Source organism: Helicoverpa armigera, chromosome 16, assembly GCF_030705265.1.
Source record: "Helicoverpa armigera isolate CAAS_96S chromosome 16, ASM3070526v1, whole genome shotgun sequence".
In the NCBI taxonomy this organism is placed as follows: Eukaryota; Metazoa; Arthropoda; class Insecta; order Lepidoptera; family Noctuidae; genus Helicoverpa; species Helicoverpa armigera.
In genome coordinates, this window is record NC_087135.1 from 9290224 (window position 1) to 9317738 (window position 27515).

The following is a 27515-nucleotide window of genomic DNA, read 5'->3' on the forward strand; positions in this document are numbered from 1 at the left end:
TCTTTAGTGTGTGTCTTTACCTACAAGTCCCCACTGTAGTGTATACTATTCTATGAATTCACTGACCTTGCATACATCATGTTTTTACCTAGCGCTTTTCCTGTCTTTTTCCTATTCCGTGGCGTCAAAAGGTTATAAATCTTCTTCAAGAAATGCAAAAAGATAGTACAGAGGAAGTTCGCGCGGTGTTCTTACTCGCTTTGTTACCCGAGTGAATTGAAATGAATTAAATATGAATTTGAGTGTTACTAAGCTGACTTCACCGATAGAGTACCTACCATAGAAGAATTCTTTGACTCCGAGTGAAACCGAGAATAACTCCTACTTTCAAATATACCGTACTTTGAATAAACTTTACTATCTATTTATTCGATACTTATTGTAACTAAACATATTATATAATATAGGTACTTTAAATTAAACAAAACTATAAATAACAAAAAAACACAAACATCTTTAAAAAAAATACAACTAAGTACTTAAGTATCAAAAAACTCATCCGCATAGCTGTCAGCGGGGATCGTCAACGCCACTGAGATCGATTTTCGTCTTCTCGCATATCTCCACGTTAAATGACAAAGTAAAATAGTAGAAAACAAATAAACATCTACTTCATAGTCAGTTATCATGGTAGAGATGAAGCATTATTTTGCTACTGTTACCACGAGTTGAGTATTATGAAACCGCACTTTAATAAAACGTCAACTATTCCTTAGCAACAAGGAAACTTAATTAAATCGGGAGATTCTTAACTAGACAAGCTGTCACAGTTTTTCAGGCTTCCTCGACTTCCACGACATTAACATAAATATTTCCTTGAGTCGGGACCAACCGACTAAGGATATTAGAGGAAGCAACTGACATAATGCCTATAGTTGGTTGTACTATAGGCACATATAATCTGTATGTCAGTTTCATATGGTTTTATGAACGAACAAGTTAACAATTTTGATGAGAATTTTAAAGTTTTTTGTTACAAGTAGGTAAGCTGTTTTCAATGTTTCTACCAAAAAACGCTTTTGAGGCACTATTTATTATTATTTGAAAATGTCTTGTGCTTCATAAATTTCCAAAGTAGCTTTAGGTAAAATATTAGTACGGTAGACTGCACATCAGTGGTAACTGTCATGCACCTTAACTCAATAGTAATAAGTACGATTTTCCTGTATAACTGTTACCACTGACCTGATGTTGACTGTACACCTACACTCTACAAATGTGCATAAATTGTATACATTCAAAACATCTTCTCTATAATAGTTCGCTTATAATCTCTATAATCTTCTCTATAATTGCTGCGCCCTAACAGGGTATCATGTATGTACCTCTACATTTTATAACACCTTGTAACACTCATGATTGCAATAAATATTTGAAGTTTGAAGTTTGAAAAGTTCCAGACATGCATAGCTTCGATACGTGCACCTTCTCCTATAATTATTATTATCAAATGTTAACACCCACACAACAATTCCGTGAACTATAAAACAAATGCTTTTACTAACCTAAATATATTCGAAGGTATCCACTATCAGGCCTATCTTTGGTTATTGTTTGTTAAGCTCAAAACTATTGTCTAAACCTCCTGAAGCGAAGTGTATAGTTAGCTCAGATAATAGCTATTTCAGTTTAATTATTAAGTGTTATTATTATATTGCTTATTCGAGTGTACATTATGTACTTATAGCGAGATACCTGGCTGTTTATTAGATAGGATATTGAAACGCAATTGCTTGGCACTTACCTACGCAATTTATACCTCTATACTAGCTACTAGCTCACGGAGTCAGGAAAGACAGACTAGCTTCTGTCCACAGTACCACTCGCGTCCCAAGGAAACTAATTTGCATACCCCTGTTAAAGTAGACTTATGTATAGCCTATCCAAAATAAAAAGTATTTTTTACTCGACTTCCAAAAAGGCTAAGATATATTTAATATATATTTTTACCAGTTTTTTATTGACCAAACCTACTTAGGTTTGATACTAGGGCTTCCTGGTTTACCCCAACCCCATAAAGAAAGTTATTCTAACTACATGCGAATGGACATAGAATAAAAGCTACTTAGCAAGGATATAAAGACATAAGCTACAACGCTAGGTAATCAATAAGGACGGTCCCCGATAAAGTCACATACAATTTACTGCTAATTCATTGTCCTTTGCGCACCGCGTTAAATAAAATAACTCTGGGACTTTTCCGCCTATTACGCAGTTTTTATTTTTTCTTGCTTCCTAACCTTTATACCTACGTTTTAATGAAACATCCGCCTACACTACGGTAAACGTAAAGAAGTTCTTTCGTATTGAATATTTATTTAATATCCTACAGATGACACAGATTTTCATGTGGAAAAGTTGGGAAAATTTTAAAGGTCAGTGCCCTTTAAAATGGTTGAGTCCAAACATGAGTAAGAAATATATTCAGGAAAATAGTCATGTACCTAACTTATTATATATTAAGAAATGCCTACCGATGCAACGTCAGTTTATTTTGTAATCGAGAAGAGTTGACTTTCAACATAATTATTTACAAAATTATAGTCATTTGCAATTGTGGCTAAAACGCTCGTATATTCATCTACACAACACCACGAAACTTGGCACAAGTAAACTGCTGACAATTCGCGGATCCTGAGTTCCGGACTCCGGATCCGAAATCCGTATGCTCAACTGCATTTGAAGCCATTGCCTCTGACGGAATTGCCGAATAAGCTAACTTAGATTTATTACCGACACATTATAGAAGCACTGGATTTAAAGCTGCCTGGAAGTTTACGCTCCATCTCTGCCAAATTGTTCGGAAGATTTACTGGTTAAGTTCCTACTTAAAATAACTTAAAATAGTGGATTTAAGTCATCACGTTGATTCATAAGGTTATCAACACTGTTGTTATGAATGTAGGTACTAATATCAAACGAACTACGTAGGTTTAATTTAAAGAAAACTTGAACTCTATTGGCGAACCCAAATATGTATAATCCCGTATGAAGTTACTCAGCTTTATTCTATCACCATTCTATAATTTTAATAAATCAATACACATTCACATATCGTATTTTTTTCCGTCATCTACAACAACCTTTATACTTACCTAAATCATGGAAAACGCCAATCAACTGCATGATTATAACTTTACCGCCGTGCACAAGTCCCTGAACTGAAATCAGCCCATCACGCGTTCCCTTCGACTCATGTCGAGGCATAATTACCCTTCAGTTGAAACCCCTTAGTTGCATGTTTAATCTCATGTTCGGTTTCCATTTAACGTTATTTATAGCAAGGGCTTTTGTTATGTAATCCTTAGTGAGGGTTATTACGATTGCTAATTTACATATGTTACATGTAGACTGCTTCTTAAGAGCTTTGATCGTGGAATTATTGGTACAGCAGAAAAAAACTACTACTTACTATACTCAAAGAATAGAAGTTTTTTGTTTAAGAGCGCTATTACAAAATCGAATCGCTCAGGTTTAGGTAAATTAGACGATAGCCGGCAGCACTTGCGCGCGTGTGCGTCTAGTGAAATACGCAACGCACACCTGCGGACCGCCACGCGGCACAAACAAACTTGAGACTTTGCCACTTTTATTTTCGAAATAGTTTATTGGTTTTATAGTTTATGAAATATTATTTGTACCGATGAATTTTATAACCTAGAATAGCTCGATTGAGTTACAATAAACAAATAATCGTTTACAATTTTTAAATTATTTAATCGACAACCAAACTTTTCACCATGTTTATCAATTAGGTATAAGTAATTGATTTATAAAAAAACTAAAATCTATAATTCGTCTTCCATGTATTGTATCTTCATTTTCCTGCAACAATAAAAACTAGGAACAAATATGTCTGTTGCGAGTGACAAAAAATACTTACCATATTATTTGTACTGGTATCCGATTGAGTCTGATAATCTGAATTAAATATGCTTTCATTATCCTGCAAGAATCAAAGATATCCAATAATATTATTATGCAACAGCGAAACTAACGACGATGACATTTACGTACATATTTCTATATAACCAACATCAAAAAAAGAGAACCCAATCTATAACATTTTCGCATTAGAATATCATGGGTTAATACTTGTGTATATTACATTTCAATCAGATCATTATAACTAATAAATAAAATAAAAACTCACTAGTATCAAAACGAGTTCGTTGCGCAGGTTGCGCTATATTTTTCGAGCTCCGGCGAGTTTGCGCGGCGCAACAGCGAGCGATACGTCCTCCCTCTATAAGCGCTTGGCGCTGACTAAAGTTGAACACCGCGCGTCACAAGATTTATATTGATTTTTGCATTGCAAACAAAAATTATTTTAAAATATTGTTTTACTTTTAAATAGACCAATTTTTTTTTTCAAGCTTTATAACAATACCACCTTAATTATTAAATATGTTTTATTTGAATTTGGATTATACTTTCATAGATAAAAAATATAGTTTTGTACGGAAAATTGTCAGTAACTCTCAGTTTTATAGAATTATTTTTGGTGTATTACTGTATGAATTGTAATAAATTGGTGTAAGCAAGCACAAGTACAAGATATAGTTGTATCTTGAACATTTTTATAAATGGTTAAATTGCTATATCCTCGTAGTACTGAAGCATCAAAAGATTCCCAAAAGCAACATTTTATGAAACATCCTTTGCAGAGACAAAGATTTTACTGATGTACGTGGACAAATTAAAATATTTATTGAAAACAGCCCCAAGATAAATGATCAAACTTTCTTAATCTTATTTTTGTTTTTTTTTTTGTGACTATATCCAAAGCATAATGACGCATCAAAACTCGTATAAAACTCGAAAATTTGTGATAGCCCTCTTAATTCGGTTTAATCTTGAAAAAACTATAAAAATACAAGAACTTCACAACTAATATCATCTAATCCTGAAAGTTTTGCGCGACTTTTTTTAAACGCAATTAATTTTTAATTTATTCAACTAAATCCATTAAAAAAATACAACACTCAAAAGTCCGACAACAAACTAAGTTTCTAATTAAAATAGTAACAGTATCCGAATCTTTGGTCATTATTTCTCTCATTATAACGAAGGATAATTCACTAATGAAGCTGTGTTTCGTCGAAATGCCCTGTTTGCGTAGCCGGCCATTTGCGCGGGATTTGTGCAACCAGTCCAAAGCAGTTTGTTTATGTTTCTCGAACTTAATTGCTAGTGCATAGAATATCCAATATCAACATATTTTTCTTAATGAACTTCGACTTTTAACACAACAATTTTAATGAAGAAAATAAGTTGTGCGCTGCTGGGAGGGAATTCTAATATATATAGCTTAATTGAGCTTGCAGCTATTCTGATCTGAATATGCTTGCCTCAACTGCACTGAGGCATTTTCGATTAGAGTTCGACATACATATTTATGCGATTGCAATCATGAGCAAGTAAAGCCTTAATCCTACATTCGTTGAAATTACTTTTTCAAACTGCAACACGGCATAAAATGCATGTTAATGTCTCTCGAAAAGGCTTAACTTCAATAAAGATTAAAGTCTTTTTAAAAAATGACCGTGTTTTCTTTAGTAAATTGGCTAACCAGTCTCAAAATTCTAAAACAAGACCCCATGTTATGCTCGAAACATGAAATTAAACCATGCTTGGGTCCCAGCCCCAGGCAAGCAAGACTAACAGTCTTGCATAGGGACAACAGTTTGCAAACGCCGCGAGGTATACAGGAGCCGGTATGTAAGTCACTTGTCCATTATAACTTGTAATTATTCTTGGGGTAAGGCTGGGTTAGAGAGATAGCGGGGATTAAAATGCCGCTGTCTTAAAGCTTTATTTGAAATAGTGACTGTATTTTTTGTAAGTATATTCAATTATTTATGACCTTGATTGCAACTCAATAAAATTAAGAGAAGCGAGTGAGTTTCTTAACCTTACATTATGATTTTCTAATGCATTATAAACTTTTTTATGAGATAAAACAAAAACAGCTTATCCCAAGTACAACGAAAAAATTTTGACGTAAACGTTAGTTTCCTGAAAAAACACTGTTTACTCATTTATACAATGTCTTCATTGTAAGTCAAGTGCCATTGTGGTCGAGTATCATACCTAAGGTTTATAGGTAATATCCCAAGGACACGTAAATTATACGCTCCCCGCTTTCTATGTGACCTCGTCTTACTAATCAAACTTGATACACGGTAACGCGATCCTTAATATGTTAAGATGGACGAAAGGGGATGTATCTAGTTGAATGGTTTAGATTCAACTATGGCTTTACATTTTACTATAACGAGTCCTAGGGTAGTTTATTAGCTAAAAGTCGTGGTGGCCTAGTGGGCAAAGAACCAACCTCTCGAGTATGAGGGCGCGGGTTCGATTCCAGGTCAGGCAAGTACCAATGCAACTTTTCTAAGTTTGTATGTACTTTCTAAGTATATCTTAGACACCAATGACTGTGTTTCGGATGGCACGTTAAACTGTAGGTCCCGGCTGTCATTGAACATCCTTGGCAGTCGTTACGGGTAGTCAGAAGCCAGTAAGTCTGACACTAGTCTAACCAAGGGGTATTGGGTTGCCCAGATAACTGGGTTGAGGAGGTCAGGCAGGGCAGTCGCTCCTTGTAAAGCACTGGTACTCAGCTACATCCGGTTAGACTGGAAGCCGACCCCAACATAGTTTGGGAAAAAGGCTCGGGGGATGATGAGGGTAGTTTATTAGCTTGACTAGGGTTTCTTTAAAATTATAAATTGACGTATTATAGTCAATAAATGATTGCATATTTCATTATTTGTTGATAAGCTGTGAGTATTCACCGAGAAAATATCGGGATTCTGCCATGTGTTTTGGATAGACGAAAGTATGGGTAAAACAAATGACTCATTATTGATACCTACCTCGCAATCGTTTAAGCGGTCGAATTAATTTGAATATTGAAACTAAAAACTGTTATACCAACTGTTACACTGTCTGGAGAATTTTCCGCTTAACTACCGACAAAATAATTTTGTGGGCGTTTTATAATTAGTTACTCTCTCTCTCTTTCTAGCTATTTATCCCACATGGTGGTGGGGTCAGCTTTCCTAATTTTTCTTCTCCACTTCGCTCTATCTACGACATCGTTCTCGTTTACTAACTTATTTAATTACAATAGTGGTTTGCAAATGGTAAAGTAGATTCATAAATTAAACTAATTATTTTCGTAATTAAAATAAACAAAAAATATTGAGTATTAAAAAACTCATGCTCAAAAGTTACATTTCAAAGCAGGATGGCAATACAACTTCTTTGCCCGAAATAAAGCTTAGGCCAGTCTGACACTCCCTCACCGCTGCTAACCCACAGCGGGAGGGACCATTTGATGATTTTTGACGTCGTTAAAAAAAGCCCTTTTGTCACGTATGGCCTCCACTAAACGCTCGAGCCCCAGTATTTATATTTTCCAAAATTATATAGCAGAGCGTGGTTTCGATCCACGGACCTCTGAGTTATGGGCCCAGCACGCTTCCACTGCGCCACTCTGCTTGTGTCAGTTGTCAGTGAAATATACAAGCGTTATCTATGGCTGATGTAATATGACAGAAGATTGATTAATCGTTACCAGTGAATTATTAAATATACAGCTATCTGTTAAAAGTATCGCATCATGAGCGTGATCTTATCATCTCATCTAATGTTATTAAAAAGTTCTTTAACTACAGGTTGAATTTCAAGTATAATAGTAAAAAGTACAGTTAGCAGAGCGTGGTTTCGATCCACGGACCTCTGGGTTATGGGCCCAGCACGCTTCCACTGCGCCACTCTGCTTGTGTCACCGGTCAGTGAAATATGTAAGCCCTATCTATGGCTGATGCAATATGATAGTAAAATATTGCATGTACCTGTGTATACGTATGCAATGGAAAAGTATTGCACGATGCATGCTCACTTTTGTTTAAAATAATAGTAATTAATATGACAGTTTTCTAGTCTAACTGGATGCAGCCAAGAGCTAGGATAGGTAAGAGAACAGGATTAATCAATCTTCTGACATATTGCATCAGCCACAGATACCTAGTGCTTGTATATTTCATATATACGTGACAGAAGCAGAGTGGCGCAGTGGAAGCGTGCTGGGCCCATAACCCAGAGGTCCGTGGATCGAAACCACGCTCTGCTAACTGTACTTTTTACTATTATTAAACTTGAAATTCAATACTGTATTTAACCTTTTCACCGCCACGCCATATCGGTATTCCTATGCCCTGTACGCCAAGCCCGAAAATCTTAATTAAATATCTACTAAAAAATACATAAAAGTAATGATTTAATAGGTTTATTTTGTATTTTTCTGCGACCTGTTTTTTGTCGAGTATAGCCGTCGTTGGCGCACAGGGCACGCTTGCTCATGTCGGCTATAGCCCACATTGGCGTTCAAAAGGTTAAAGGACTTTAATGACATTAAACAAGCTGGCGGCCATAGTTAATACTTTTTAATAGATCTCTGCAAATACATTCAATGATTCTCTGCTTTAGACCACGATTGATCAATCTTCGGTCATATTGCATCGGCCACAGATAGCGCTCGTATATTTCAGCTGAGTGTGACAGAAGCAGAGTGGCGCAGTGGAAGCGTGCTGGGCCCATAACCCAGAGGTCCGTGGATCGAAACCACGCTCTGCTAACTATACTTTTTTAACTATTATTATACTGGAAATTCAAGCTGTAGTTGAAGGACTTTTTAATAACATTAAAGAAGATGACAAGATCAGGATGCTTTTTGCGATACTTTTTAATTGGTTGCTGTCTGTGCATTTAATCATCCACTGCTTTAGACCACGATTGATCAATCCCCTGTCATATTGCATCAGCCATAGATAGCGCTTGTATATTTCACTGGCAGCTGCCACGAGCAGAGTGGCGCAGTGGAAGCGTGCTGGGCCCATAACCCAGAGGTCCGTGGATCGAAACCACGCTCTGCTAACTGTACTTTTTACTATTATACTTGAAATCCAGCCTGTAGTTAAAGAACTTTTTAATAACATTAGATAAGATGAAAAGATCACGCTCATGATGTGATACTTTTGACAGATAGCTGTATATTTAATGATTCACTAGTAACGATTAATCAATCTTCTGTCATATTGCATCAGCCACAGGATACCGACGTTAGTTTTCACAGATAGCGTGCTGGGCCCATAACCCAGAGGTCCGTGGATCGAAACCATGCTCTGCTAACTGTACTTTTTGCATAAATGTACTGTACTTTGAATAACTTTGGTAGTAGTCGATTGCATATGACACCTGCACGACCAAACGTTACAGTATACCGTGCATTTGTAAAATAATATAGGTAATAGAAGAGGTAAATCTTTATCTTCGCTGCACTTATTTGCTTACTGCGCATATTTTTATCTTTGCGTGTATTTTTTATCTATAACGTATAGATTATTAAAACAACTCTAAAATCATTATCTTCTTATCTATCCTATATGATGAAGACACTATTATCTCCACAGATAAGAAGACTTTCCGTTATATCTTCAGTTAGTACCTAACTTATTTAACTTCTGTCTGTACCTAACAAAAATATTTAAGGAAATTCCAACTCACCTCGTACCAAGAAACCATAAAAGTCAGGAATCATGTACATTATAATATCTCTGAATTTTCTCAAGGAAAAATAAAACGATAGCTAGAAACAACAGTATTCGGGGTGTCTTAGAATTGCGTGAAAACAATAAAATCCTTATTCGCAGCCCTTACATTGCCTCCGAGAATTCGCTCAAGGAGATAAAATTTTCGTAGTAAGTATTTTCTTGGCTAACGAAGAGATATCTGGGCCTAAGATAAGTTAAGATACGACTCAAGTTTCACAATCACAATTACAGAAAAGAAGTTTTTAAGTAAATGTCATTTTTTTTAATACAAGTTTTTCACAACTTTCTTTGTTTCGGCTGAATTGGAATCAGTTTTGTAACCACTCAGCGTTGACTTTTATGTTGGTTTAATCACGATAACTAAAGCTAAATATTTTTATAATAATTAAGTAGATCTCTTCTCTCAATTGTATCTCAATTGGTGCATTCTTTTCACCGAGATAACATTACAAACAAGCAAAGTACTTTTGTATAATTATTCATTTATTTACTACCTACTTGATGCACATTGTACAACGGCGGACAGGCGGACATAACTCCTTAGGCGTTTTCTACCAGTCTATCTTAAGGTGGTGGAGAAATAACAGTGGTAGGTGCAAAGCTTTTTTTTTTATTATAAATATTAATAACAAAGAATGTCACAGATAACTTTGAATAGAAAACTATAACAACAAAAATGCTAAATTCATATACATACACAGTGCAGTCTCATATCGCCGTCGGCAATCTCTTACAGACGACATTTGGATGGATAATGCAAATAAACAACACATTTTAACGATGTGGTGCACAGTACTGGAAGCACAGTTTTCTGATATGCACGTTTTAGCGGAAAAATACTAAGTTTCTTTTAAAAAACTCGTTTTCACATTCATTTTGCGACAAAGGTTTGTAAGAGCCGTTTATGTCGCGTGTATGTTGTTAATGTATGTGCGGTTGGCTACGTTTTTGGTTCTTTCAGTTACAACGCTTCCATGCTGTCGGATTTTATGTCGCGAATAGGAAAATCGAGGTTTTACGTGCGACCGCGAAACGTTCAGGGCGGCAAAAATCCGCCGTTTTAATGCTAGCTTTGGCACCGGTAGTTGTCAATTGTATGCCGTCGTCCGTATCCACGCGACATTAGCCTTACGAACCGAGTGAAAAATCGACTAGTTTGAAAGCGCTTTTACTTTGTAAATACTTATTCTAATCATTAGGCACCCTACATAAGTTACTTATTTCCTTCACAGATCAATAATTCCATGCAGGGCTATGATAGACTCGATTAAATACCTTTGCTGATTAAAAGAACATATAAATCTGCTTACACTATACTAACCAAAACTTAACGTACCTAGGCAGCAAAAATATGGAAAGTAGAAGAATACTACACAAAAAAGTCCATATTATGTAAATATATACCTCATTACCTACATAAATTACTACCTAAGCCAGGAATTCCCACCGATACAGTCACATGAGTCCAGTTGATCCACAGTCAGACCGCAATCAAATGCACACAAAGCGCGGTCAATGATGGTTTTCGGTAATCTCTTTGATAAACTCGTGTGTTGTCAAACGTTTGGTTTCCATGAATCTCGGGCTGGCCTTTTTGGTGGTCGGTAAAGCGTCATAAATAACACATCCTAGTGGTGGTTTGTCGAATCGAATGCCTTTCGTAGAATTTGCACCTACATAATATAACTAAGTTTCCCGATTAAAAACTAGCGTGTGACGTAGCCCATTTTTACCTTGGTAGGTATATGACATGCCAGAGAAAAGTTTCAATATATTTCCATGCCAAAATAAATGTGAATCAGTTCAGCCATTTTCTGCAAGAGCGCAACATAAAGGCAGGCCAGCTTACCAAACAAACAAACCACTATGAATAAAAGTTATCATTTAAAGATAATAATAACTACGTATTTATTTTTGAAAATTATGAATGTTGTATTTACTACTGACATAAAATAAATGGTAACCATAGAACGTTGTAAAAACTAACATTTTATTTAATTTATCGTCATTTGTTTTAAATTAATGTATGCAACAGATGTTATCCATTGCCGTAGGACAAAAACTGTACTGTTTTAGAATTTTCTCGATTTTCATTTTTAATTTATGCCTTGACTAGCTTCTGCCAGCGGTTTCACACGCATCCCTTAGGAACACACTTAGTGACATAACCACAATTATCTATTTTATAGTTTAAACTCAATATTTATCTTCTTTTGTTACCCGTAGAAAGTATCTGTAGCTATTTCAGACTACTTATAGGCTAAAGCTGTCTTTTGTATTAACACTGATGGACGTAAATCCTATCTAAATCTAGACTCTAGAGCTTAAGCCTATCTGAAGCTACAGACTGGAAGGGAATTCTATATAGCTACATAATAGTTCCTAAATGTCTTTGTAAATTAGTATAGAAGTACCTTATTGAGAGTACGTCGTCTCGAATTACTTATACTGGGACTCGTCAACCTGTTCTGAATTGATGGTCATTCACATGTACCAAACTTAACCGTAGGTAATAAGTAATTAGAGAGTAATATTGCTAATTAAACCTACCCCTGGTTAGATTTTAATTCAAACTAAAAGCCAACGAATATGAAACCAAATTGACATAATAAATGAAAATAAAATATTTTCACGTTTTGTTACGTTACAGTTACAGCCTTTTTATCGTCCCACTGCTGGGCACAGGCCTCCTCTCATACGGAGAAGGATTGAGCATTAATCACCACGCTTGCTCAATGCGGGTTGGTGATTTCAGACTATATAGTCCAGGTTTCCTCAAGATGTTTTCCTTCGTTACGTTATGAAAAAAATATACGCTCTAAATGTAGCACCCTCCTTTCTAAAAGTCGGTCAAAAATATAGGATACCTACGTTTTATTAGCAGCTGAAGTGAAAATAAACAAATCGAAATTCAATGCATAAAATATAATCTTTCACGTTCGGGAAACATTTCAGAGCTGTCGGCTTGGGGAACGTTGTGACAAGGATATTATAATACGGCGGAGTTTCTGCGGGAACGGACATGAAAAGATACATGATACGTATTATGATGATACATGGTATCAAGGTGGGAAGTTTTTTTGGGAATAAGTCGGTTTTATGTTAGGGTACTTACTTTAATATATTCATAATAGTTACATTATTTCCAAAATGGGTTATTTAGGTTGGTATGTAGGTATTGTACCTACTCTGTAATAAATAAATAAAAAAACTTTATTTCGGACAAGTCCATATGAGCGATACAAAAAAAAAACACATAATCAGCTGTGTTGTATACCCTACAAACTAGCTGTAGTGACGAAATTCCACTAGCCTTCCGCGTACAAAGACAATTGCGAAGACATTTTAGTTACTAGGTTTTTGCTTTCCATTTTCCTACATATTTACTGACCTAGTAGAAAGAGATGTTTTATAAACATTAGGAACATAAAATAAAGTATTAATAGCAAGTCTAAAATACGCAGTAAGATAAAGAAAATATCAGATTCGTATGAAATTATTATTTCGACATACCTTCATATAGGTATACCTATTTGCGTTGCTAAGCTTTTATATTAGAAACAGGATTAGAGATAAAATAATTAGTTGTTAAATACTCACCGGATGCTGGGAACCAGGGAATCACCACACCATATCACTATTTCACCATATCACTATTTCACAATATCACGTATTTCACGGTATATTTTACGTTTTCACCGTGCGCGCAGTTATTGATGCCGGCCGGCCGTTGCATTCGTTCGAACTGATGTTGTTGTTTGATGTCGATAGATGGCATAAGAAGGTTGGGAATAAGGAAAATATCCCAAAGCCTGTTCGGATGTATTTGCTTCTTCTTCGTCCTGGCAAATAAGAAAACTTTGTTATCTATACTAATATTAAAAAGCTAAAGAGTTTGTTTGTTTGTTTGCTTGAACGCGCTAATCTCAGGAACTACTGGTCCGATTCGAAAAATTCTTTCAGTGTTAGATAGCCCATTTATCGAGGAAGGCTATAGGCACAAAATACATAGGTACAGAAGTCAATCTCATGTATGTACTTCACTTTTCATGCCTAAACTCGGCGGTCGCGCTAGGGTCGTCAACTTTTTATGCGCATAAAACTAACGTGGTAGTGGTACTCGTATCTAATTATTTGATTTCTTGTTGAGAATAAAACAGGAAAAATGAAATATAAACCAATAATAATAAAATATTTAATGTGGCATACATGAGGTTAATAAACACTTTCAACGGAAATTCGTTTGAACGAGATACCGAACTTTTTCAGAAACCGCAATTTATAATTTTGTTATTCATACATATACTTATAGGTACTTACTTATTACTCTTTACTTGCGAAAAAAAATATTTTTGTATGTAATGGGTTGGTACAGTCCCTGATCTAAGCTTGCTTCTACCTACAGAAACCTTGATTTGCGAGTTTTATTTCGTCTACCTTACAACATACTCTCGCCATGAATTATCAACTCCTACTACTTAGTAATAATCTTTGAGGGTAGGTTGGGCGGTTCGCCTGGGCCGACACTAGCAAAACTTATTACGGCATTGGGCCAGAGGCCGCCAGGGCGCTTACCTACCCACCTAACTGTACCTACCTACTGCGTTTATTAAAAGAACCATCGAAATATGAGAAAATAAGTAGGTCCATACTATAGGTAATACGGCAGGCTAAAAAACGACAGTTCACTGTTTATTGTTGTATTAAAACAACCGTCCACTGAACAATTACATATAATACGACTTTTTTTGTTGCTCCATTATTACTTTTTCTTTTGTTATTAAAATTAAAAATATTACAGTAAAATTACAGTTAGGTATGTATCAAAACGCGTGCACATTTATCTACCTACCTTGTGTGTGATGCGCGTATCTCAAGAAAACGGCAGCCGCGCTCGCACTGTTTTGAGTTGTTTTGAGACAGCGCGTCTGTGAACACGCACACATAGACACCTATGTCTGCGTGACTCGAACGCGCTTTATATGTAGATTGACTTCTGTACCTATGTATTTTGTGCTATAGGCTACTTTTTATTCGTGTTCATGCAGAGGTTCACGTGATGTAACACTTGATTTCCGAGGGTAGGGTTATCCTATGTGAAAAAAAAAAAAAACTAAAAATATGACGATGATCATCGTCTCGGCCCTTTTATTAATATTGTGTACCTACTAATGTTACAAAGCAAAACTCTTAAGCTCGATTAATGTTTATTTAAACGCCCTAATCTCAATAACAAGTTACTAGACTTTATGATATCCATTTATCAACGAAGGCTATAAGTAGGCTATGTTTTATCCAGGTGCGCGAAGTAGGTCCCGGAAGCCAGTACCAAATATATTTGACAAGCACACAGCACAGCCCTGTCAGGTACAGTCGACAACAAACCGGATATCGGACTGCCGAACGCTACCGTAGTATCGGAAATCATTAGCACCTTTGTGCTTGATATTACTTTGCTAACACAGGTATATCAAGTTCAGATTTGTAGTGTAAAATTATAATCGTAATATAATCAGAATTATATTACTTTAGGATATAAACTTAAAATGAATTACGGGCCCCACGTTTATTTAATCCGTCGTACTAACGATTTTTCTAGGGATTTTCCGCTCGTGCTCGCTTAAGGCATACGCGGCAAAATCTGCTAGCGTGAAAACGTTCCGTGTCAACCTGACAATCGTGACATTGACGCGAATACACTCCAGATAAGAGCATAATTTGGATTAAGTTGAAAACTAATTTTAAGGTTTAGGCAGGTAAACATCTTTAGGGATTAAATAAAATCACCAAATATTGTTCAAGGGTTTAATTTAAATAGTGTCTAATATATAATCATTATATTAATATACTATGAGCTTAAGCAATACTGAACAAAACAATAAAATTTACAAGTGACAAACTTTATTACATACATTAAGAAAATTTTCAATAAATTATTGACTCCGTTTTAATAGTGACGGTAACAAATTTTGGCAAAATTAAAAAAATATATTTACAATGAAAAAAATAAGATTTCTTCAATTATTAAAATCATTCGTGAATAAATTAAAAATGATGATGATAATTATATAAAATGTAAAATTTATCAAAAATTTTCTACCACGCTTTAGTTGATACAAAATTCCAAAATGTTGTTTTTATAGTCTAGGTATGTATCAATTCCTACACCTAGTAAACTTTAGTAACAGTATATAATAATATAGTGTTTCGTCAATTCCCATTGTATTGACACTTAAGAAGGTTCTATTGTGTCCGAATTGTCTATAGGTACAATTGAGATATGTAAAAAATCATCGACATTCATACTGGAAGCGGTCGTTATGTTTATCAATACGATCACTAAGATGTGTTATTAGGAAAAACATTTTATTTTGAAACATTCCTCGTAGATTAATTAGTAACATTAAGATCGATAAACACAACGACATCTTCCTCCAACCGAGAGAACTCCAGTAAAAAACTCAATACACTCTAACTCTATGGTTACTCAAATCACACAACGCTTATAGATAAGTAAAGACTAAAATAAATCGTCTATGGAATAACACGCACAGTCTTTGACTACCTCAGTCGATAACCAGCAAAAGCTTTTCGAAAATTCTCGGAGAGGTCGTGGCCCTTTGAAGAGCTTAAAGTTTTAGGGAACTATTTTCATTCGAGCATTTTCACTGGTACCATTGCACTAAACTACAGATAGAAAAGATGTTAAACGTCAAAATATCTGATAAAAAAATCTTTGGAAAGTAAAACATTACGTCCATCGTCAAACAGAAACCACGTGACGCACAACTTCGCCAGGCCACGACCTTAAAAACATCCAAAATTAGGCACCATGTTTGTGAGATAATTTTCAAAAATTAATCCAAAAAATGGCAGCGGTCGCTTCGTTGTCACATAAAACTATGGGTTCTATGACACGTCAATCGTTACGTCTTTTGTAATCTCATATTTGTGACTCCGTACTTATAACGGACCAATAGGATCCCTACGCGGTAAATATCACGTTTCGATTAAACTATCGTTTGCTCCACCAGCCCAGCGTCCCACCTACAGGTATTTCTATTGTCTATCGACAGAAGCCAGGTGAACGTTTAAAGCCAAAATGATACATCAACACAGTTAATATTAGTCGATTTACCGTATTACAAGAAAAATTGTCTAGTAAATGAAGCTTCGCGTTAACACTGACCAAGAAACTACAAGGTACGCTGGACGCTACAAACTTTCAATAACCTTTACTAGTGTTGGGTCGTTCAATTCTTCTGTCGTTCCCTGAAGTCTTCCCTGCAGATGCCTCTAGGGGGGGAATCCCTTCCCTTGTGGCTGACTTTGGAGGCTTTGCGGGAGCGTTTGAACTTGGCCACGTCGTCTCCGAAGACGTCGCCAGTTCGGAGGGCGGAGATGAGGTCATCGAACTCTCCCTTCTGTCCGTTGGTGAGGGTTCCGTCTCGGGAACTGTCGGAGTGACCGTTGCAGTCGGTATTGCCGTTGGACTTGCCGAGCGACTTGCCCACGGAGCTTAGAAGGCTGGACGCTTGTTTTCGCTCCATTGTGCGTTTCTTGAGCTGTGAAGATTGAAATAGAAATGTATACATGTAAGCCAAATGTTTTAATTTAAGAAAATATGCAGAGTTCTATTATCATCGGGTATATTTATTCGAACAAGACATTTTATACTCGGTCATGACACAATTTTGATATGGGAAATTATATGCTGTTCCTTCCCGTTGTGGGTGTAGACTTTTACTGATTAAATCCCACCTGTGTACAAGGCACCACGTGGTAACTCTTTCATACAATCCTCATACTTAACCTTCAAACTAAATAAATAAAATACTATGTACCTCCTGCTCATGCCTGGTGCGTCTCTCCTCGTCATCCCGGCGGCGGCGGGCGGCGTCACACTCGGCGCGAGCGTCCCCGAGCTGCGTGAGGAAGGCGTCCAGCGCACCGAACAGTTGCTCGGGCGACGCCGAGGCTTCTTCGCCGAACGCGTGGGCACAAGCTTCCAGGCGGCTCTTCATGTCCTGGGATGAGATGATGGGGTTTGTGATGAGAATTTCATTGCATAGAGATGTTTATGTCGTCCACGTAGAAAGAAAAGGTTTTTTTCTTTTTGAGTGGTGGCGAAGCAATGTTATAATAAAATGTAATTTGACATATTAAAAAAAGTTTTATATGTTGTAAAATTATTATTATAATGATGGCGTAAGAAGGGACCAATTCGCGCAATGGCTTACTGTCGTAAAATTGATCATATCACAATGTTGCCGACTAATGTCTGGTCATTTTCCATCTACTCCATATTGCCATATTGCTCGTAGAGCAGATGGCCGATGTGGTCAAAAGGTGCTGGAGTGGACACCACGGACTAGCAAGCGTAGCGTAGGACGTCCTCCAACAAGGTGGAAGACGCTGGATACAGGTCACCTCCAACAGATATCCGTGGAGATCTAAGGGGGAGGCCTATGTTCAGCAGTGGACGTCCTATGGCTGAGATGATGATGATGATGATTCCGTGTACTAACATGGAACAGATCCTCCAACTGCGTGAAGGAGCAGACGGCATGCGCGTGGAACTCGCGCATGACGGGCAGGAACATGTCCTGCTGCGGCCGCGCCGGCAGCGCCGCGTGGTACTCCAGCTCTCGGGCTACATCGCGGAGACCAGCGCGAAGAGCGGCTACGTCGCGTTCTAGTTGTTCCACGCACACCTTGGCGGCGGCGCGGACGTGGGGAAGGTCTTCTTCGAGCAGAAGGATGTCCTTGAACTGCGAATATAGAAGAACATTGAAGTTACACAACACAGACACAAACGACCAACTTCGAATTGAATGGAACTAATTTCTTGATCAAAAACGCGTCAAAAAATTCATCCCCATCGCTGTCAACTGGGAGCCTACACAAGAGGCTGGCAGCATTACCGCGTTGGATGGCCATGCTGATCCTTTGTCCGAGGTTTTAGATAGTGTTTTTTTTGGGTTGTAAATAACTATGTAAATAAAGAAAATTTCAAGTTATTAACTTTAAATATACATAGTTTAATAAATTATTTTTTTGATGTTCTGTACCTGAGACTCCAGCATTTCGACGAGATAATGCAGTAAAGTTGTATTCCTTGACACAGAAGACTTAGTGTCGGCCAGCTTGTTCAGCGACGTCAGACGGAAACCTGACGCATTGCCTCTGGCACCTCTATAATAGACAGTAAAATATTTCAATTTTACCTTACTTTACGACATAAGTTGATCAAAAGAAACTTTCAAAACTGCTTAGATTTATCAAATACACAAAATCAAAAGTCATTTATTCAAATAAGGCTGCAAAAGAGCACTTTTACAAAAGACACGTCAGAAATTTAAAAAAGACAGCCCCCAAAATGCCATCCCTTCATCACTTCCTATGTGTTCTTGCTACATAATTTTTGATAGAGGTACCTAATAATTGTACAGTACCTGTTCATATAGTTTCCGAGAGCTAATACAATTTCGAGAAGTGCTCTCAAGCGACGGGATCGCGGCATGTCTCGCGCCGCTCGTAGTACCACGCATGCGCGGGCGGTGGCTTCAGCCGCGGCGCCACTGAACTTCTTCTTGAAGAGCAGGAGACGAACGCGTTGGGAATAGTGGGGAATCCTGGAAAGCAGGACATATAACATTAGCAAAAGCATTATAAAAGTGTTGCTGTTGAGTTCGTCCTGACTTTTCTTCAATTAGAACCTTTTTTATGGGAAATCATCAAATGAGCCATCCCGCTGTGGGTGCAGCGTGAGGGAGAGTCAAACTCTTTCTGACTAAAAACCCACCATGGTCTTTAAGCCCTTAATGTACCAAGGCGACGGTAACTCTATCAAATACTCACACAGCGTCGGCAGGCTTCCAACAGAACCTGGAGTACTCTTTACCGACTTTTTAACCATGACTATAGTTTACCAAGGCCCAAATATACATTTCAAACAGAAGAGTTGCTTTAAAAAAAACGGACGCTTATAGTGTCGGGCCTGAATCTAAAGCTACACTCACTTGGATATCTCGTAGAGGAAGCGGTCGGCCCGCGCCATGCTGTCGAGCTCGTCCTGATGTTCCTCCAGCAGAGCCGCCTCCTCGGCGCTGGGCGTGAACTTCACCAGCTGTTCCACCATGTCTATGGGGAGCTGTTCGCCGCTGTCCATGCGGAGGATCGCTCTGAGGGATAGAACGAAGAAAATAGTGTGAATTATTCAACAAAGAAGATTTTGAATTACTTTCTGATTCAACCAGTGACTCTAACGCAATTGTCAGCTCGGTAGTGCATGACTCTCAAATTCAAGATGATAGCCTCAGGGTCTTATAAAGGACAGCCAGTTCTTAAGCAAAAGTTTAACTAAATTAAATTTTTGACAGTGAAAATGAGCAGTTTATAAGTTGGAGAAGGTGAAGTCAGACAAAACTACTGAAATTCGAGAAACTCTCGAAAAAAAGAACTGTTATCCTGAAACAATGGCGTAACATAAAGACATAACATAGGCCACAATGACAATTTATATGAGATTAAGTAGATAATAAAAGCCTTGAAAGAAAACTCACCGGCATATTTCCTCGTCAGTCATCTTCAGCTTCGACAGTAAGATGGTGCAGTTCTGCGCTCGTCGGCCGTCGATCACGGTCAGGATCTTAGTGCGGGGCTTCGAACCCAACTGCCTCAAGTCTTCTACTGAGCCTTCGTTCTATTGAAGAGTTTTTGACATTAGGAATTTGAGAAGACAGTTTATGATCAGAATTCGAAATAAGTGGTCTTGATTATTCAAAATAATTGAATAAGAGGACATACATAAGTGACAAAAATAGGCCTTTTTGCAGATATATCATAATGAAACCTGTATTGAATGAGAATTTACCTATAATTTTTAGTGCAAATACAGCTTCAAAATGGCAATTCAAATACACCATTAAAACTGTGAATTAAGAATGGCATAGACCACGTTTTCTAGAACTAAAAACCTTTAAAAAAAAACAAAGCAGCAGCGACTTACCTGAACCCCATTCTTCTGGTAAGCGCAGAACATTTTATCAATAGTATGCAAGTCCATAGCGTTATACAGTTTAGTATCATCAAGCTCCTGCCATATAGTACCGTGAAGCTTAGTATCAGGCAGTTTACTCCAGTTGAAGCTCTTCAGAGGATTACCAGGAGTTGGCACGTTCTTCTTTGCTCGAGGTGGAGCGGGGGCGAGGGGGGCTAGAGGAGCTAGGGGCGCGGGAGGGGGTGCAGGAGCAGGTGGGGCGGGAGGCGCGGGTGGGGCGCTTAACAAGGGAGGAGGGGGAGGCGGTGGAACTGAGCAAGTTTCAATGACGGCGCTCTTTAGGTTGCTGACCTGTAGACATGAGGAAATAATGTATTAGGAAAAAATGCTCAACAAAAAGGCATGATGACAAGGTTAAAAAATTATGATTCTAATTAGTCCGCATTTTAGACCGACTAAAAATATTAGACACATGTTTTTTATTTAACAAAACATTTTTAAAAAATTAAGGAACAATGCAACAAAGACTATCTCTGTTGCGTTATATCTTAAAAAATGACACGTCTGTTTGAAATTAGTACCCAAAAGCGACGTAACACAAAATTTTATAGTGTTATATAATTGTTGTTTTTTGTTAGTGCAAGAAAATAAAAAATACCTGTCCATTACTTCAGGGTTATCTAAAAGAAGGACTAATTACTTTTTTTCAGTCATCATGCCTATTTTTTTTTTTTATGTGAATAGTGGTCAAGTTTACCTTGGCGTCATCAGGTATGCTTCCTTCACTGACTAGTTTCTCAAACCTCGCTCGTTCGACTCGTTCCTGGTTCAGCTGTAGAAAGCGGTATATTATTATATGTAATGCAATAAACTAAAATTGCAGTTATTTGATCTTTTTGCCGTTAGCAAGCCGACGAGATTGTTAAGAGCTCACATTTTGCCCATGATGTTAGAAGGCAAATGATTGATGCAATGCTCAGTACTGCTCATTTTGTTTGTAGCATTGTAAATTAACCAAGTTTATCTTATCAGCCACAGCGTGACCTGCTAGTAACTTACCCATGTTCCTTCTGGAGGTATGTGCATTAATCCAACTGATAAGTTTGCTAATTCGTTTTTGAACGGAACGCAAAAAAAATTGATCAGGAAGTATTCACTGGATGACAAGATAAAAAAATACTCCTGCACGGATTTCTCCTAACCCCAGAAGAAAAAAAAATTAAAACTTCATAATATGCTCCTTGAAGGCTACAGTGTCACCAGATCCTGTTGGTGTCGATTCCTGTACATACCTGCTGCTCGAAAACATTCCGTGTGTGGCATGATCTCGTATTCAAGACTCCCTGAAGCCTGACACGACCCCTTCTAACTCCTCTCACTTCTCTAAAGCTTTCAGAGTCTCCGCAGTCTCACGTTCAAGGCGTACCTTGAAGCGCAACACGATCTCTTGCTCCTCTCGTTCTTGACTCTGTTCATCCACTTCTATGAAGCCCTGTCACACAGTCTCCAGCCCCTAATGTTAGTACATACCTGCTGCTCCAGCTGCAGAGCCTTGGTGCCAGCGGCGCGGGCACGTTTAGAACACTCTATACAATCTCGCGACACAATCCCCTCTAGCTCCTCTCGTTCTTGGCTCTGTTCATCCAATTCTCTGAAGCTTTACCAGACGGTCACCAGTCCCTAATGTTAGCTCCTTGAAGCGATACACCTCTAAATCTGCTCATCCAGGTTTCTGGTCATCAACTCCTAGAGTCAGTACATACCTGCTGCTCAAGCTGCAGAGCCCTGGTGGCGGCGGCGCGGGCTCGCTCGGAGCACTCCATATGCGCCGCAGTCTCGCGCTCAAGGCGTTCCTTGAAGCGTGACACGACTCCTTCTAGCTCCTCTCGCTCTTGGCTCTGCTCATCCACTTGCTTCTCCTGTTAGTAGCGGTCAGTACATGCATGTGAGGTGGGTATTATTGGCGGTAGGAGCTTGTGTTTGGTTCTGAGAATGCATTTGTTACATATAAACTATGATCACGAATCCCTTGCTAAGTATCTGTACTCCTGCAAAACTCCCTATAGTGGAGCTAAACGACCGTTCGCCAGTGAAGGATTTAGTCACTTATTTACTTCCCTCTATGCTCCCCTATTTACAGGGATTACCTTTGCACTAATCCTAATAAATTACACCGTTATCCACATACGTTCTTTAATATTCCGTCTATACATTCCCTTATTCACTCCACTATCAGTATGTACTCCCTTATGTTTTCCCACGAACCACTTCCTGAATACTACCCCATTCCCTCTATACTTCTTTTTGAATTCCCTTAAAATCTCCCTTATGATTTCCCCAATATACTAGCCTATGTAATCATATCTGGCTAGGACTCAGTTCAAAAGTGCTACGATGAAAGCTCTCAACATGTACACAATCTGACTAGTCAAGTATGTTCGGAACTACGCGATTATTTCCTCGTGAGTTCAGACTTACAATATATGCAAAGTAAAGATTCCCAGAACCAGGACACATGCAAATAAAAGGCATTAAATACCGCACGTTGAACAACTTGTCTTTAAAAGTGTTGTCTTTTGTCAATATAGCTTCATGTTTATGATTATTTTCCTATAACTACTTCATTTTACAATGAGTTGTTAGAATTTGATCCTTAAGATGAAAGCAATAGATCCCAACTTGCATCGTAAAATGAACCAGCTATATTATCACCACGATGGAAATGTATTTATGACTGTAATGGAAATCATAAATAAATTAGAGTATGTTTTGATTAAGTTCATGTTCTCCGCTACCATTAGGCTGCCATTAACATGCTTGAAGATTTGTTATCTATCATACTATTTCTTTCGAATCTTTAAAATAACTGTCATGTTCATAGAATTCGAAGATACTTAATAAGTTGTTATTCACAATTTCATTTATTTCAATCAGTTCATGAAAAAATTTCTAAGTAGATTACAAGAACTCATACGGCCGTTCCCAATAGGGGAAAAGCCTTAAAACTTCACCTTAAGTCTCAGTAAGCTTTACATTCTATATTTATTATTGAAAATATGACCTGATATATTATACGACATAATTTTGCCGGAAAACTAAGGAACTAAGGTCTCCCGTAAATAAAAGGGAAGTCTGAACACCCCCATTTTTAAATATCCAATTACACTAGTCGTCAGTCGACTACTATAACAAATCTTCAAAATCCTCAAGCGATCACAAAATTCTTTACATACCTTCTTAGCGAGTTCGGTAGCGAGATCCACATTTTCTCTCTCCAAGTTCTCGGCTTTCGTCCTGGCGGCTACCAGCTCTTCTTCTTTGGCTAAAAGATGGACTATCTCGCCGACGTTGATCTCTAGAGGAGCTACGTCCGGGTCATAGATCTGGGAAGAAAATATTTATTTGTTTTGCATATGGGGTTATATAAAGGGGTTATGTTAATAATGTCATCTCCTGCGGCACCTGGTTATTGAATCTCTTTCGATATCTACTTTTTAGAGGGTTGGAGATATACCCTGAACTGATTTGGGTTTTATGGACCAGGGGCACGAATATATCCTTAAAGCCAAAGAGCACTGAAAATAGTAGTAAGGACCATACCATAGAAAAGGCATGTGGCAAAAGGCAAGTGGCAGTGAAGTATGATGCAAAAAAAACAAGTAATGGCGACACAGTTGTCCAGTTGTATTTTAGTCCTATGTGTATCAACCAAAGATATCTTTAAAACTCAAGAATCTATTCTAATACATTTTCAAGACTAGGCAGCAATATTAGTAAGTATCTGAAAGTGGTGATGATGAATTTAATGGTTTCCTCTTCTTTACAAAAGTTTTGGTTTCTTTAATCTTGTAAGCTTTCTGCTACATTACTACGCTACCTTAGTAGTATCAGAAGTGCTGCCCCTCTCGCTGCCCTGGTCGGAGTTGGCGCGGCTGCCGGCGGCCGGCTGCTGCAGCACCACCTGCTGCACCACGCGGTCCAGCAGCAGCCAGTGCTGGGACATCGGGTTGTATTCCACTGGAATATTAAACAGATGTTTTAGATTTTTATATGGCAGCCTTTAGTTGAGTGTCGTAAAGAAAGACATGAAAATCTGCGAACTCGAAGAGGAAGACGTCCTGGATAGAGCGAAGTGGAAGAAGAAGATACGGAAAGCAGACCCCGTCACAAGACGGGATAAACGTTAAGAAGAAGAAGCCTGTAGCTGAGTGCCAGCTCACATAGACTATACATAAGAGCAGAGCTGCCAGACTACAAAGAAGACATGGCGAAGATTGTTGTTGGGATAAAGCTTGGCAATTCTTTTGTGACACTACCATGGTTCACGCGGAATGGCGGAGGATGTTACTGTCACAGAGGCGACTTTATATAAATATGTAAATTGAAATATTTACTCAGGCTACTAGGGCTCAATAATACAGTCGTAGCTTTATGAAAATCAGCATGCAAACTTAATTGTTTATCACTTATTCAAATTTTACTCACATGGCAGTAGCAGTAGATGCTCCAACATAGACAGCAGATGTGGGTAAGCACCAGTATGGCTGAGCTTCCTCCTCAGCAGCTCGAACATGGAAGTAGCACTCTTGGTGTCAACATGTTCCTTATCGAACCGCCTCGCTAGTTCCCTCTCGTCCTCATTGCGAACCATCTCGAAGAACTCGATGTGACGGTCCAGGGTTTCGTTTTCGTATTTGCGGAGTTTTTCGATTACTGAAAGAAGTACAATTAAATAATATAATGAAATGAATAACAGTGTTTTAGGGTCCTATCTAATTTGCGGAGATACATCTTGCCAAATTGCAAAACAAACAAAATGCCCAGATTTCTTAGTGTATGTCGCGATTTTGATTTTTAAACATTTCTGGGATTTTTTAATCTTGAAGGAAAGTATTACCTTTCCAATAACGTACTGAAGGCATTTTTTTTTAACTTTACATTCCAACATCTCGGAAAATATCTCTATCAAACGCAATGTAACACAAATACAACTGGCCACAAAAGACTTACCTGGTTGTATCCCCAACATAAGCAGCTCATATCTCAAATGCAGCCTGAACTCCAAGCTCTCTTCCCCCGGTCCATAATTAAGTACGGCGTTAACGAAGGACATGATGGCAGTCTTCAAGCCAAGGTCATCTCTGTAGGCGCCGGTACTGCGGTCCAACTCGTTCATAATGCTTTGGAAGCGGGCACGCTCGCCCGCGTATTTTTGGTAGTGGACCATCGCTTCTAGTACCTGTGAATTTTTGAGGATAGGTAACTTAAGGATAAGTATTTTGTGCTATGTATGAAGTATCCTTTGACAGATTTAGTATGCTTCTTTGATGTGTTATGGTACATATACTCTTCGCTTTAAGCAATTGTGAATACTTGCTCTGCCTTCGATATATCCTTCACTTGTTTAAGCGCAAAAATCCTATCTGAGGATTATACATCTCTCCCCTCTTACATAAGAAGCTATTTATAGAAAACTATACAGCAATTGCTATACCTCGACTACACATCTAAAATACTGAAATCTCCTCGCTATCTTTCTCCAAGCATACATATCATCCGCGTTCATGTGTCACCTGCAGTAGCTACAAGTACCCAAGAAGACGAATATACACTACCTTCTTATGTCCTCCTGGTACAAGACAAACGGCTCCCAGTATCTCAAGTGCAGCGACCTTTGTCTTAACATTGTCAGTGTCTAAGGACTGTGCGATCAGATCGATGCTCGTGGGGTGAGCCAGCACATGCGCGCGCCCCGTCTGCAACCAACCAAATATTTGTAAAGCGGCTAGAAGAAGAGGAAGATATAAGAAAAAAATACATAAGAAAGTTACAGGCATAGTTCCAAATACCACTATCAACAGTTCTGAATGAATCAAAAATACAAAAGACCTCTTAATACCCCGTCTCATTTTCACTGTCACGTCCAAAGTTATTTTCGGTAGGCTCCCTAAAAGATCTTCATAGATCGTATCTGAATTAAATTGCAACCTCAGATTTAATCACGACAACTTTACATCAGGTCTCACATTATTTTCAGTATTTTGCATAATCAGATTAAAATGGGTCCGTAATGAAAATATAATGACGCTATTGGGAAAACAAGAAATGTTTATGAACCAAGACCAATTACGTTTACAAAATATCAAAATACTGCAACAGTAGCTTGACGAATGTTCAGTTGAATAGTTCCAGTTGCTTTGATAGCCAAAACAACAACGAAATATGAATTTACATGATATTTGAATACAACAGATTAACATGAATTTGAATTTCTAAACGTTTGTTGTTAGTTTACATGGACAAGACCATTATGTTTATTGCAATCAATGTGGTTTGGTTTGCGAAACAAATTCAAATCTTACGCTGGGTTCAGAATATTGAATGATAGATTGGCAAACATAAGTAAACATAGATAGATCATAGAACCGTACAGAAGTATACAAAGAAGAAAGTATAGCATAGTTTTACAATACGCTGTTCAACACTAAAAAGAACTACATGCACAACCAAAACTCCTTTACATCTTCTACTCCCAATCTTTACACTAGTCTACGGCTACTTACAGAGTTGTTCATGAGCGCTTTAATAGCCGCAATGAGGTTATGCCTGGTGGAAGCATCATCCCTTGGCGCTCGCTGTAGGGCATCTAGCAAGGAACCTAGGCCTCCCTGCTTGATGAACCGGAGTACAAAGCTGTGAGCTCGTGTCCGTAATGCTGTTTTGAGGCCTTCGACTAGGGCGCACGCTTCTGCTGGTGGTATGCCTTCTGATGATGCGAAGGCCTGGAAATTAAATTAAGCGTTATTAGTCTTCGTTTCAAAGAAGATCGGCTATACATCGTAGTGCATGATTTTTTCATAAGTAGCCTGCAAGCTTTGATGGCTTATATT

At 38.0% G+C, this 27515-nt stretch overlaps 2 protein-coding genes, 1 long non-coding RNA gene and 5 other non-coding genes across 13 annotated transcripts in view; 4 read left to right on the forward strand and 4 right to left on the reverse strand.

Moving 5' to 3' along the window:
* The window catches only part of LOC135117921 (uncharacterized), a 343287-nt gene extending 339584 nt beyond the window's left edge, over window positions 1-3703 (forward strand). Inside the window, exon 2 of the long non-coding RNA XR_010277242.1 lies at window positions 3445-3703. This is a non-coding gene — a long non-coding RNA (uncharacterized LOC135117921). The remainder of the gene's footprint in view (window positions 1-3444) is intronic.
* LOC110372169 (uncharacterized) overlaps window positions 1-13242 on the reverse strand; it is a 168357-nt gene extending 155115 nt beyond the window's left edge. Inside the window, exon 1 of the mRNA XM_049844306.2 lies at window positions 13224-13242. The gene's annotated coding sequence lies outside the window, so the exon portion shown is untranslated. The remainder of the gene's footprint in view (window positions 1-13223) is intronic.
* Trnam-cau (transfer RNA methionine (anticodon CAU)) lies at window positions 7438-7509 on the reverse strand. Its single transcript has one exon. It is a non-coding gene; the product is annotated as a tRNA-Met (tRNA).
* On the reverse strand, window positions 7720-7791 carry Trnam-cau (transfer RNA methionine (anticodon CAU)). Its single transcript has one exon. It is a non-coding gene; the product is annotated as a tRNA-Met (tRNA).
* On the forward strand, window positions 8072-8143 carry Trnam-cau (transfer RNA methionine (anticodon CAU)). Its single transcript has one exon. It is a non-coding gene; the product is annotated as a tRNA-Met (tRNA).
* Trnam-cau (transfer RNA methionine (anticodon CAU)) lies at window positions 8576-8647 on the forward strand. Its single transcript has one exon. It is a non-coding gene; the product is annotated as a tRNA-Met (tRNA).
* Trnam-cau (transfer RNA methionine (anticodon CAU)) lies at window positions 8875-8946 on the forward strand. Its single transcript has one exon. It is a non-coding gene; the product is annotated as a tRNA-Met (tRNA).
* A 2172-nt stretch (window positions 13243-15414) lies between the features above and the next one.
* Window positions 15415-27515, reverse strand: part of LOC110372137 (disheveled-associated activator of morphogenesis 1) — a 105598-nt gene continuing 93497 nt past the window's right edge. For 5 of the 6 annotated variants that reach the window (XM_021328694.3, XM_021328691.3, XM_021328689.3 and 2 more), the window contains 16 exons: window positions 27189-27407; window positions 26241-26381; window positions 25636-25864; window positions 25111-25338; window positions 24503-24642; window positions 23859-24008; window positions 22389-22544; window positions 21383-21457; window positions 20635-20976; window positions 20189-20328; window positions 19646-19807; window positions 19079-19258; window positions 18695-18818; window positions 18152-18394; window positions 17468-17650; window positions 15415-17188 (listed from right to left, as the gene is read on the reverse strand). In XM_021328694.3, coding sequence (XP_021184369.3) covers window positions 16877-17188; window positions 17468-17650; window positions 18152-18394; window positions 18695-18818; window positions 19079-19258; window positions 19646-19807; window positions 20189-20328; window positions 20635-20976; window positions 21383-21457; window positions 22389-22544; window positions 23859-24008; window positions 24503-24642; window positions 25111-25338; window positions 25636-25864; window positions 26241-26381; window positions 27189-27407 — 3024 coding nt within the window. In that variant the 3' untranslated portion in view covers window positions 15415-16876. The remainder of the gene's footprint in view (window positions 17189-17467; window positions 17651-18151; window positions 18395-18694; window positions 18819-19078; window positions 19259-19645; window positions 19808-20188; window positions 20329-20634; window positions 20977-21382; window positions 21458-22388; window positions 22545-23858; window positions 24009-24502; window positions 24643-25110; window positions 25339-25635; window positions 25865-26240; window positions 26382-27188; window positions 27408-27515) is intronic. The other variant, XM_021328693.3, reaches the window with a different exon arrangement.